Source organism: Mus caroli, chromosome 6, assembly GCF_900094665.2.
Source record: "Mus caroli chromosome 6, CAROLI_EIJ_v1.1, whole genome shotgun sequence".
Taxonomy (NCBI): domain Eukaryota; kingdom Metazoa; phylum Chordata; class Mammalia; order Rodentia; family Muridae; genus Mus; species Mus caroli.
The window spans coordinates 79,528,785-79,542,140 of NC_034575.1; the positions used below are offsets into that span (position 1 = coordinate 79,528,785).

At 45.2% G+C, this 13,356-nt stretch overlaps 1 protein-coding gene across 6 annotated transcripts in view; it reads right to left on the bottom strand.

Annotated features, from left to right (window-relative positions):
* The window catches only part of Tet3 (tet methylcytosine dioxygenase 3), a 92,380-nt gene that overhangs the window by 15,562 nt on the left and 63,462 nt on the right, over positions 1 to 13,356 (bottom strand). For all 6 annotated transcript variants that reach the window (XM_029478287.1, XM_029478289.1, XM_029478286.1 and 3 more), the window contains one exon: positions 2,944 to 3,034. In XM_029478287.1, coding sequence (XP_029334147.1) covers positions 2,944 to 3,034 — 91 coding nt within the window. The remainder of the gene's footprint in view (positions 1 to 2,943; positions 3,035 to 13,356) is intronic.

Below are 13,356 nucleotides of genomic sequence, written 5' to 3' on the forward strand. Positions count from 1 at the left end.
GATATTTTAGAATCTGTTTTCTTTCTTTAAAGATTTATTTATTTTATGTATACGAGTACACTGTAGCTGTCTTCAGACACACCAGAAGAGGGCATCGGATCCCATTACAGATGGTTGTGAGCCACCATGTGGTTGCTGGGAATTGAACTCAGAACCTCTGGAAGAGTAAGCAGTCAGTGCTCTTAACCACTGAGCCATCTCTCCAGCCTCCTTAGAATCTATTTTCAACTCCATCATCTTCTCCAGATTTGTGCCCTGCAAACAGCTAAAAGCCATCAAAGTCCCCTTGATGTCAGTGTATGTCCCTCCCTGACTGGCCCACCTGACAATACAGTGAAGAAAAAAATGAAGAGAGGCACAGACAATGTCAGCTGGGACAAGACACAAACAAGGCCCTCATAAGAAATCCATTGCCCACCTGCTTCCCTTCTTACTCTAGAATAATACGACATCTGTAAGCTAAACTCAGAGAAGAGGAGGAAAGACAAGCTGCTAGCCAAATGTGATCACAGGCTCTGTATTCAAGAGATGAGCCTGGAAGAATCTGTCTTATGGGAAATCAAATTAGCAGCGAGTCCATAGGGTCCTGTCAGCAAGATTCAGGGCGGTCTGAGAAGGCAGACTCCCACCAGCAAAGGGAAGCCCTCACGGTCCTCTGGGGGTTGGGTAGGCAGACCGGGCTCTCAGCTCACTGGCAGCCAATATAAGATGGAGTCACAACCTGGTCCACACTCAGGGTGTCCTTCCAGTGGAAACAAGCCACATACTGAGGAAAACCAAGCACCCCCAGCTCTCGGAAGGGCTCCTCCCTTGGATCTGTGTCTGAAGACCCTATACCCTATAGTTGGCTTCTTCTTTTTAAAACAGGAAGGAAAAATAGGTAGAGTCTCACCACTCTCATTCCCTCAGACCCTCGTTCCAGAAGGTACTCTGCTAAAGTTAAAGGCTACTCAGAAAGCTGCCTGGAAATCTTGTAAAATTATTAATATCCCCGCCCAGAGGAGTACAACCAAATCGAGTTAAAACTACAATACGCTCTGCTCTCCCAGCTCAAACTTGAGCAAATAAAGCACTGTGATCCCCTACCAAAACCACTGGCCAAGCCTGGGGTGGTAGGTCAGACCCAAGACCGAGGCAGAAGCGGGAAAACTAGGATGGTGTCAGATACACAGTTAAGTCTGAGGTCTGCCCGGGTTAGGACCCTCAACAAACTAAAAAAGCAAAAAACACCCCCCCCCCCACCATCAACAACAAACAAAAAAACCCAGCAGTAAAAGAAAGTGACTATCTAAATATGGCCTGGTGCAGTCTGCAAACTATGTCAGGCACGCAAGGAGGCCTATGGCAAGGCCATAAAGACGTACAGCTGAGTCTCTTGTCCTGGGCTCAGGCGGGGCCCTTTAAATCAGGACTTCATTTAGAGTGGGTCTTTGATCAGACAGACTTTTCTGGTGGTTATTTGGAATAGAAACGTTTCCAGATGGCATAGGAAATGGAAGAATGATTACTGCAGGTCAGCAACCCCATCTACTCAGCTTCCAGCGGATCCAGTCTCCATCCCATTCCCTATGCTTTGACAGGCTTAGCCCGGCTCCCCCGGCACGCAAGGCTAGGCTTCCATGTTTGTAGAACCTAAGCCACTAAGCCTTCCACAAAACGGTATGTGTATGCCAAGCAGATCTAGACCACCTTTGCTTAGGTTTTATTTAAAATTCTAAATGGTTAGTTTTGAAAATGTCGGTGCTCACACGCAACACAGCCCACCCTTTTCTGGGCACTTGTAACAAGTACTTCAGCTTTCTATGCCTGTTCCGTCTATGTGCACGGCACGTCTACCCATATTCTCGTGCCAGCTCTGTTTTATAGATAAGAAAACAGTCATAGAATTGCCCCAGGGGACTCAGTAGGAAGTACAGGATCCGGGTGAGACTCAGGTAGCTACAGCATCCACACTCTTAGCCAGAGAGCTACACCACACTCCACAGACAGCAACTCGGGACTACTATCTGCTGTGGCCTGTGCAGACTTTAAAGGCTCTATGTGAGCTAGGCATGGTGGCACACACCTTTAATATCGGGACTCAGAAATCAGACAGAGTCTCTGTATTTGAAGGCAGCCTGGTTTACATAGTGATTTCCAGGACACTCAAAAAAAAAGAAGACCTCCATAAAAAGTCTTTATGTGAACAGATTAAAAAAAAAGAAAGAAAGAAAAAAGAAAAGGAAAGGAAAGAAAAGAAGAGAAGAGAAGAGAAAAAGAAAAGAAAAAGGAGCTTTTAAATAACTCTATGGGAAAGCAGAGGCAGGCAGATCTCTGAGTTTGAGGTTAGCCTAGGCTATAGAGTGAGTTCTAGGCCAGCCTGGGCTATACTGAGAAACCCATTCTTGAAAAATGGAACAAACACAAATGAGCCCCGCCCCCGTCCCACTCAGTACTGAATTGGTAAGCTCTTGATATCGTCAACACCCTGTCCCCCAGCCCTCATCAAAAAGAGCCATACCTCAGACTTTTCCTCTAAAGTGACTTAAAAAATAACAAACCACTTCTGTAGCAGCATGTACCCTGACCCCCAAATACCCAGAGTCTTTCAGGACTTCCTGGATAAATGTGCAACATCGTCTTATATAGGAAATCAGGACACAGTCCACGTATAAAGTAATTTGGGAGGGGGGTGAGGAAACAAGGGAGCATGCTAAGCAACACTGGAGGAAAGCTATCCAAGAAAACCAGGCTGTGGGAACATAAGACAACCACACAGCAGGGTTTCTTCAATAAAGCCTCTTTAGGAACAAGAGACAGGGTGGGGCAGACAGAAGGCAGACCTACAGATGGAATGAAACCCAGGACAGGGAGGAAAATTCCCAAACGGAACCCCTGAACAGGTGCTTAGCATTCACACTCCACCGGCACACCCCGTGTTCCCTGGACATCAGCGTCACTTACCGATCCTCCATGAGTTCCCGGATAGAGGCTACTGTGGGGCCAGATCCCAGATGAGTGTAATATGGGCCTTCGTCTTTCTCCACTATTTGTTCTGCAGAAATACCAAGAGCAAGTATTATTTGGAGACAATTAGGCAACACTAATTCAGAAAGGCAAACCACTAAGAAGTAGTCAATAAGTATGTTGCTGCAAATATCTTATAAACATGTAAAAACTGTATTCCATCCCTATCAGGAAATGCACAATACAATTAAACTCACAATAGAATATATCCCCCAGATGAGAACATTTAGGAATCTGATAAAATCAAGTGTTGTCAAGCCTGTTGCCTAACCATTTGGACTTCAGCTCACTGCCAGCCAATAAAGCTAAAAAGAGTTAGCAAGCTGCCCTAGAAACACCCAAGAAAGGAATCAGCTCCATGGTTCACAGCAGCATCCCTCCAAACACAGCTATCCATCAACAGACACAGATAAGTTAAACGTGGTGCATCCAGTCCACCCAAAGACCACCATAAGGAGAATGGCCGTAAGGAGTAAATTCTTTGTTGCAGTGTTGTGGGTTGGATGCAAGACCTTAATCATGCTGTATAAAATGCTACCACAGGCATGGGAGCTTTGTTTAAGGTGACAAAGGTTTGGAAACAGACAGTGGTGACGGCAGAATAATATACCACATGTAGTCAATGACCCAAATGGCATGTGCATTTATACACAAGTGACAACCTTGTGTTAAATATATTTTACCATGGCTAAAAAATCAAACAGGGCCGACGATTTGGTTCTGTGGGTAAAGGGGCTTATCACACAAGCCTAGAGGCTAGCGTTCATCCCTGAGACCCACATGGTGGAAAGAATCCACTCTCCCAAGTTCTGGCCCCTGCAACCACACATTCCTCATCATAAAATATAACATTTAAAAATAAATAGAAACAAAGTACTGATACATGCTGACATTCGTGAGGCCTAAAAACACTAAGTGAATGGAGTCAGAAAGGCCCCACAGTGTTATGGTTCCATTCCTGCAAATCTCCCGGAGCAGATAAATCTGTAACAAGGAAGAGTGGTGGCTAGCTGGTGTGGCGTTTCATTTGGGGGTAGTGGAAGCATCGACGAATGAGACAAGAGCTGACTGTGCGGCGCGTGAGAACTCCCCGCTCACATTGAAATAGCTAATATCATGCTATGTGAGCTCTATGTGCTCAAAGAAGACCTATTGACTTGTGTATCCTTTTAGATGAGCTTAAATGGATTTTCCAAAGTGAAAGAATCAGACAGATTCCAAGAGCAGTAATCGCTTCGGCCAAGTGTTCTAAATGATCCTGCCAGGCAGTCAGGCTGGAACCGTGAGCCACACAGACTCAGGTTGGTTAACTTTGGCTTCTGTCAAGGGAGACAGCTATAAGGAACAGAAGGAAGAAGCTGATGGAAACCACTGAGGAGGGTTTAGGAGTCTATGTGAGCCGTGTACCGACATTAATCTTTCAGTTTTAAATGTATGTAATTACATAAGCCAATTAACATGACAGCATGTCAAAGTGCACGGGATTAATAATTACCAATGAGTAATTACAAAAAATACAAGTTTGTTGTCTTTTAAACAAGAACCTGGGGCCAGTGAGATAGCTCAGTGGGTAAAGGCTCTTGCCACCAAGCCTGATGATCTGAGTCTGATCTCTGGAATCCATTCAGTAGAAAGAGGAAGCAGTCAGCTCCTACAAGCTGCCCTCTGACCCCCAAACACACACATCAATGTTGATGGTAAAATGTGTTGCTATCTGATTCCATAAGAAATTCTGGTCACACACAACTAAACAGGTATGAAAGGATTCTCATAATATTATTAGCAATAGTTAAAACTGAGGGCAACATGCAAAGTTAGAAAGACTGTGCCCAACAGTGTAAGCTGAAGTCTACACCCCAGAGTGATGGCGGTTTCCAAGAGGTAATTAGGCCACGGAAGTGAGCCTTGGGGCTGGAGAGATGGCTCAGCAGTTAAGATCAACGCCCATCCATACTGAGCAGAACTGCTGCCTATAACCCATGGGGTATCTACACGCATGTATGTTCTTGTGTTCTCATTCTCTCTCTCTTCCTTCTCCTCTCAAGCTGCACAACACTTACAGGAGACACAGGATCTGGGAAGATGGCTCAGTGGTAAAAGTACTTGGCTGTGCAAACATAAGTCATGAGCTCAGATCCCCAGCAACCATGAATGAGTTGAGCATGGCAACTTGTGTCTATAAACACAACTTAGAGAGGTGGGACACTGTGTGTGTGTGTGTGTGTGTGTGTGTGTGTGTGTAGAAAAATAGGTGGATCCTTTGAGCTCATTAACCACCCAAGCCTAGCTAAACCGATGAGCTCCAGGTTCAGTGAAAGACCTTGTTTTTAAAAAAATAAGGTAGAGACGACCGAGAAGTTACCAGATGAGGATGTCAGGTCTCTACACACAAGCAAGCACACCTACATCTACATACCACAGAGACAGGAATATTCTCCTTGCCCATGCTCTGGACCAAGTAAAGACACATCAGGGAAGAGCCTACATCCCAGCTAGAAAGGGAGCCCTCAGCTGGGGGCAGTGGTGGCGCATGCCTTTAATTCCAGCACTTGGGAGGCAGAGGCAGGCAGATTTCTGAGTTCAAGGCCAGCCTGGTCTACAGAGTGAGTTCCAGGACAGCCAGGGCTACACAGAGAAACCCTGTCTCGAAAAACCAACAACAACAAGAAAGAAAGAAAGAAAGAAAGAAAGAAAGAAAGAAAGAAAGAAAGAAAGAAAGAAAAGGGAAGGAAAAGAAAAAGAAAAAGGGAGCCATCACCAGTTACAGGATCTTAGAACATATCAACCCTAGAATTTTCAGCTGTTGAACTGTGAGAATGTCCAGTGTGTGGTTATTTATAACAGCACACACTGACCACACATACTCATGATCCAGTAACAGTGGAATGGATAAATAAAATGTAGTACTCAGTATAGACTGAGCACCTACACAGTACTATAGCCTACCACCTAATGAGAGAGAGAGAGGGAGGGGGAGGGGGAGGGGGAGAGAGGTGTATAATGTAAAAAAAATGTTTTAAGATTCTAGGGGGCTGAAGAGGTGTCTCAGCAGTTAAAAGCACTTGTTGCTTTTACTGAGGACTTGGGTTCAGTTCCCAACATACACATGGGGTAGCTTATAAACATCTGTAACTCTGGTTCCAGGATATCTCGTGTTCTCTTCTGGCCTCCACAGGCACCAAACATGCATGTGGTATATTCAGACATACATGTAGACAGACATACATGTAGGCAAACATTCATGCATATAAAATAAATATAAGTCCATATTCACTTTGTATAGAAGATTATGCCCTGTTTTATGGTAGATACAAGACACGATACATGGTTACTCCCTTTTAAAAGGCAAATGCTCCTGCTGGTCAAACAATTGACCCACACACTCTCCCGTCTTGGCATTTCAGACCAGGAAAGGATGAAATTTTCAATGCTTGATTTTGGAACAATGAGGTAGAATCATTTGATTCATAGTTAGAAATTTAAAGCCACCCCCTCAAGTCCCCCTATAAAATTAGAGTTGAAGACAGCTCAGCATTTAAGAGCACTTGCTGCTCTTCTAGAGGACCAGCACCCTTGTCAGGCAAGGTGCTGCCTGTAACTCCAGCTGCCTGTAACTCACAACTGCCTGTAACTCCAGCTCCTCTGAGGGCACCTCCCCACTCATATGCGTGCACACACACACACACACACACACACAAACACACACAACAAATAAACTTACACACGTGCCAGAAAAAAAACCAAACAAGATTATTCAAGTAACCACAGAGTAGGGAACATCTCAAACCATGACATAAAACCCAGTAGACCCTAATAAATTTAAGCAAAGGGAACCTCACAGGAATCACAATCAGAAGTCAACCTAAAGAAGAACATCACACAGGGAGAACTATCTAGAACACACTTAAGTATCAAGCCCTTCTGCAGCTCAGAAAGGGCAGTAACCAAAGAGGAAAAGAAGCGGAGGGAACGATTCCCAGGAATTACAAGTGGCTTGGACATGGGTAAAGCCCTTCCTCTCTTCCTCCGTGGGTCACGCTTTGTCAGGGCCTCTGCTAGGCAGTCTACTGGAGAAGGCACAGGAAACAAGCAGGGCAGAGAACCATACAGCCCATGCTGAAATAACGCGTGCACACTGGTCTGACTCAGCAATTTTAGAATTTTAAAGAATTTATGTTCAGGAATTTGGTTGTATTTGCATGACTGCATGCATTTGTAATCTCGGCACTCAAGAGGATGAGAAAAATGTTTTGTGAGTTTGAGGCCAGCTTGGGCTACATACATAGCAAGTTCTAGACCATCCTGGGCTACACAGAGTTGTCTCAACAGAAGGTCAGGGGTTGGGGTAGGATAATAGAGGGGGATGGGGGGATGGAACACAAACGTTCATGGTATTGTTGATAATGGGAAATTATCAGAGGTAGCCTCCAGCCCCACCATGGAGAACTGGACATTACTGAACCCTAGGATGGAATGTTAAGCACCTGGACGTAGATTTATGTACAGAAAATTACTTCCAGGCATTTGGGGGGGCATACTTCCAATATTATACATAATATACACATCTGTACATAAAGGTATTCATGGGTCATTACCAATGCTAGTAACACACTTATAGCAAGCTTAAGCTGAGTTCAGTCTCATCCCCCTTCTTGTTTTAAAGAGCTGTTAGCTATGTTCGTGTACAGCTTAGCAGATGCTCCTGACCGCTCTCTGGCATCGATCAGGAGAACAGTTCTCTCCTCAAACCACGTCTCCCGTATCCTAAGGCATCCTTTCTATAGCACCAGCCACATTCCCCCAACAGAAGTCTGCTCGTGGTTCTTTCCTGCTGAGGACTCGCCACAGAAGGTAGACCGTGCCTTTAACACGCTGTCCACAGCACCTCCACACACACCATCTCGGCATAATCCCTCTCCACCTCTCAGCACCACCACAGCCAGGCCCCTGAGTCCTTAAGTGTCTTCTCACGAACACAGTGCCTTCCTTTCTCTTTTATATTACGTGCATACACAGGGGCCCTCACTCACCTCCATGTTCATGTGTGGAAGCCATGCATCAATACGGGGTGTCTTATGCGCAGGCTCACATGTGCAGATACATGGATGTGGATGTAAGAGACTGAGGTGAACAACAGCATCTTTCTTGATCTACCTCTAGCTTATTCATTACCAAAATCTTGAACTTGAACCCACACTTGGCCAATCTAGCCTTGCTCCAGGATCCCTGGTCACCCTTCAGAACGTTGGAATTACAGGTGGACTGCCGTGTCCATCTGGTATTTCTGTGGGTTCTGGGGACCCAAATTCCAGTCCTTGTGTAAGAGAGCACTTTACTCGCTGAGCCACACCCTCACCAGCCCCCTACCCCAGATTTTTTGTTTGTGTGGTTTTTTGAGACAGGGTTTCTCTGTGTAGCCTTCGTTGCTCTGGAACTCTAGACCAGGCTGGCCTTGAACTCAGATCTGCCTGTTTCTACCTCCCAAGTGCTAGGATTAAAGGCATGCACCACCACCCAGCTCTCCATCTTTTGAGACGTAATCTCACTGAGCATGGAGCTCGCCATTTTGGCTGACTGGCTGGCCAATGAGCTCTTGGATCACCTGTCTCCTTCACCCCAGCACTGGAGCTATAGATTTTCATGTGGGTCCTGGAGACCTCAGTGTAGGCCCTCAGGCTACTCCCCATGCCATCACCTCAGCTGGCTATGTGTCTGCTAAGGCCTTACTGGGCTTTCCCAGAGCACCCTGCACACATCAGGTTAAAAGAGGATCCATTTTATTATGTAACTGTTACTGGTACACAGAAGGACAAATATGGGTCTTGTGGACAGGAACCCGGGCAACGAGGATGGTTATGTTTCCCACCTCTCTAATCCCTATGCCTGTGTGGGTAAAATAAAAAAAAAAAAAAAAAAAAAGGCTCAGCCCAGTGTTTTGGTACATAACATGAACTCAATAGGCCGCTATTGTTCAGGCTCTGTCAACAACTGTGAGGCTTTGAGCGAGTTACACAACCTTCATAAGCCTCAGAGCAATTAAATGATAGTTATACATTTATACATTACAGAACAGACGAGGATTAGATGAGCTATCAGATGTCAACATCTCAGCATTTTATGAATGGCTTCAACCAGTTTAAAAATGACTTACTCCAAATATACCCTATTTTGAACCATACAAAACCAGAAGATGACAGACAGAGGGTGCAAGGGAGAGGCTGGGAGAGCGCAGCCTGGAAAATGTGGGGGTCGGAGTCAGTGGTCTGAACGTTCTTTATAGGTTCTAGTAGACAGCTACAGCACGGTACACAGAAGACAGAATGTGTGAACGTGCCAGAACTTCTGGGCTTTGCTCCAGCTTCTGCTATGTAGAGAAAATTCAAAGTAATGAACAGGGTCTTGCAAGGCAACCGAACACCAGGGTAGCTTTGGTGGCTACCTTTTGCCCCAAATCAGAAAACTTCAACTCACAGTTTGTGGACGAGAAAGGAGACATTCAAGGTGCAGCTAAAAAGTTAGGCCCAACAGTTCTGTCCCAAGCCAAGCCAATTTCGAAACCGGCTGGGCAGGTTTCTCTGCTGCCGAACACAGGGAAGACACCCCGAATGCCAAGAAAAACCAAAGCCACTTGAAGCAGTTGACAACACAGCCCAGGTGTGTTCTTAAAGCCACCATTTCTCTTAAGTGTGCCTCCCTTCCTGAATGTTTTCATACGGAGGCGAACAGTCTTTGAAAACGCTCTATGACAAGACATCTGACCCAGCATGTATGTTTACCTATGAAGCTTGTGTGTCCATACATCAACCCCAACAGCGCCCATTTCTTGTTCTGCAAAAGTCTCATTTTACAGCTTTTGCTTTAAAATTGTATTTTGTGTGCACACGTATGTGCCATAACACGTGTGTTGAGGTGGGAGGGCAGCTGTATGGAGTCTGCTCTCTCTCCATGCCTTTACATGGGTTCTGGGGGTCAAGCCTGGGTTGACAGACATGCACAGTAAGCTGAGCCACTTCACTGGTCCAATTTTTGCTTTACATAGTCATCAATAGATACGACACTTTTATAGGTTCCTGAGTTAGGCGTTAACATTAATAGTATTAAGAGATACAGATATAAATATCAAAGTTTTGTAAAATCCCTATGCTTAACTTGAATTGTAAATGTTTAATGTGTTGCTTGGCCTTTCAACACCTGGAGACCTACACACCTGAGATAATGAACTTACAATGAAAAATGGTTTGCTCTAGCTCTTGGTATTAAAAGACTTTTGCCCATGGCCACTTAGCCCTGGTGTTTGGGTCTGTGGTAGCACAGAATATCACAGTAGGAATGCAGGGCACAGGAGGTCTGGTCTCCTTATGGCAGCTGGGAAGCAGAGAGGAGGAAGGAGATGCATCCTGCAGAGATGCTAAGCAGGAAGGTAAGCAACTCGGAAAAAGCTTCAGGAATTCCCTAAAACTGACCAGATTCACTGGATCCCTCCAGGCCAGAGTGAGCAGTAAGAGCCAGGGCTGAGCCACAGAGAAGACTCTGAGACCAGAACAGCTGCCTGGAAGGAGCAGAAACCAGCCAAGCTGCCTGGAAGAGGTTTATACAAGAGTCACCCAGCTTTGGTGAGCTGTCACCATGTTGGGGTGGGTCTTGGATGCAGATGTCAGTATAATTTCTGTTTCTGTAAGTAACCCTTTACCCATACCCCTGGAAGTAACTCCGATAAAAATCATTGCTTCACTAAGTTAGACTTTGGTGGCATCCGCACTTTGGTTTTCTTGAGATCCCTATTTGGGTTGAGTAGACAAGTGTGTTCAATTCTCTCCATGAAAAGTTTTTTCACACAAGTGCATAATCCCAGTCACCTAACCTCCTTCCATTAGGGCCCACCTCCTAGTGGTCCCACTTTCTCCCAGTAGTGCCACAGGCTAGGAACCCAGCCTTCCACTTATAGGCCCTTGAAGGGCAGTCAAGAGCCAAACTATGGAAATTACTATGAACTTAGTATCTATTCACCAAAATAGCATAAAAGCCTCAACCGTCTAAAAGCCTCAACCGTCTAGGAGTCATGAACACTCCCCACTCTCTATTCTGCCTTTAAAGAGTAAGTGCTCTTAACTGCACCAAAGGGCCAGGCAGGCTCAGAGAAGGGTTCAATTCAAGATCTAAGGCCAAAAAGAGTACAACACGCACTTCCAACATTTTATATAAAAAGCAAACAAGTACAAATAGCACGCCTAGGGGTGAGCACTGGTGGGACATGTCCAAGGGCCATCGGAGTTGGCCAGAAGGAAGGAGTTTCCAACCAGTCAACCTTGGGAGAAGCTGAATGAAGAGAAGGTAACTGTAGCAAACACACATTAAATGTAAACACTGGAAGAGAACTCCCTCTTGATGAAACAATGACCCAGGAATGCAGAGAGATGTTTCCTTGTACAAAGTCTGCCTGCACCATAAAAAGGGGAAACTGCGTTGTAAACCCTGGGAACACCTTTGTATATCATTGAAATCGAGCTTGTAGAAAAAACTTTTAGACTTGTTTAAATAGACCCATCCACCAGGATATACATAGACAACAATAAAAATAAATAGCTAAACAAATAGACCACCACTTCTCACAACCACACACACTGTGTCCACTTGTATGCTGCAGATGTTTCTGAAAAATAATTGTGTGTGTGTGTGTGGGGGGGTGAGTGCAAGTACCCAAAGAGGCCCCTGGAGCTAGAGTTACAGTCAGTTGTGACTACCTCCATCATGGGTGCTGGAATGCAAATGCAGGTCCTCTGGAAGAACAGTAAATGCTCTTAACTGCATACAGAGTAACTTGGTTCAATACTGAGCCATAGCACACTCTTTTTAAGGATACTTTAATTGTATAGAATGATGTCTGTCAGAGGGTGGAGGGTGTAGAAGGTGGGAAGTTGCAAGTTTGACTAAGATATCTTACGTAAGTGGAATCATGGCGTATACATTATTCTGTGGCTGGACTATTTCACCTAGAGAGAATGCTTTCTAAACCTGCTAACATTCAGAAAAATGCCAGGAATTAAACACAGGAAAGGAGAGAATGACAAAAATCACACTTCTGTCATCACAATGGAAAATTAATCCAAGGGTGGATCTGGCAATCCCAGGGATGATTGTTGGATGCAGAAGGGACAAAGTAACTCTGCAATAGCAATATCCGATCTCGCCGCCTTAACCTGGGTGTTACCAGGGCATCACCAACAGAGGGAGCGACTAGAAACCTGGAGGGGGGAGGGGGGAGTTTCAATGTAGGCTAAACAAGTATTTAGATCTAACTTTCAGTCCACAGGAAACACAAGTATCCAGAAACACGTAACCCACCCAGACTGCAGACGTGACAAGCTAGCCCTGATCTTTTTGACAGGACACTCAGATTTGCCAGCCCTGCCAAGTGCCACCTGCAGAATTACACAGCACTGCAGCCAGGATTACAGTACCTTGCAAGAGCTGCAGCTGGAGCTCTCTCTGCAGACAATGCTGTGCCTCTGGGCCAGGGAGGGGACACCACTCTGCAAGGCTGAGATAGGCAATCGACACACGGTGCTTCCCACAGCAAGCTGAGGGTAATGAACTGTCTTCCTGGTGCTAACACTAGGAACCCGAAAGTCATTAGGGGAGCTGAGCCTATTTATAACATATATTTGGTTTTCTGACATTTGGTTTTTCATGTATATTCTCGTTTTTATATTTCCTATTTTTGCCACCACACCACCCCTAACTGGGACAGTCTCTAGTATGTTTTTGCTGACAGTACCGGGACAGTTGGGGAGGAGGAATTAGTGCCTCTGGAGTTTCTTCCATCTCTTTTACCATTTGTTTTTTTGGCGATGTTCTTGTGAGTATACTTCCCTCTCTGCACTGGAGGATGGTTAATGCCAGCAGGCAGTGGTAGTGCATGTCTTTGACCCCAGCATTCCTGAGAGGTTCCCATCCCAGCAGAGGCAGGCAGATCTCTAAATTCCAGGCCAGTCTGGTCTATATAGTGAATTCCATGCTAGCCAGGGATATGTTAGACCCTGCCAGGAAGTGAGGAAGAAAGGAAAGAGGAAGAAAAAAATAACATATACCTAATATAATAAATCATTAAACATGCCTAATAAATTCATTTCAAATATGAATACCTTTTGTATTTTATTTATTTCAACATTCTGTTCTTTGAGGCCGAGTTTTGTGTAGACTAAATTGTCCTCGGTCTCCATCTGTGGTCAAGGCTGACCTTGAACTTACATTTCTGCCTCTGCCTCCCAGGTGCTGGATTACAAGCTTGCACTACCATGCTCGAGGCTTTTGTTTAGCAGAACCATCACCTGGTCTATACATCTGAATGCA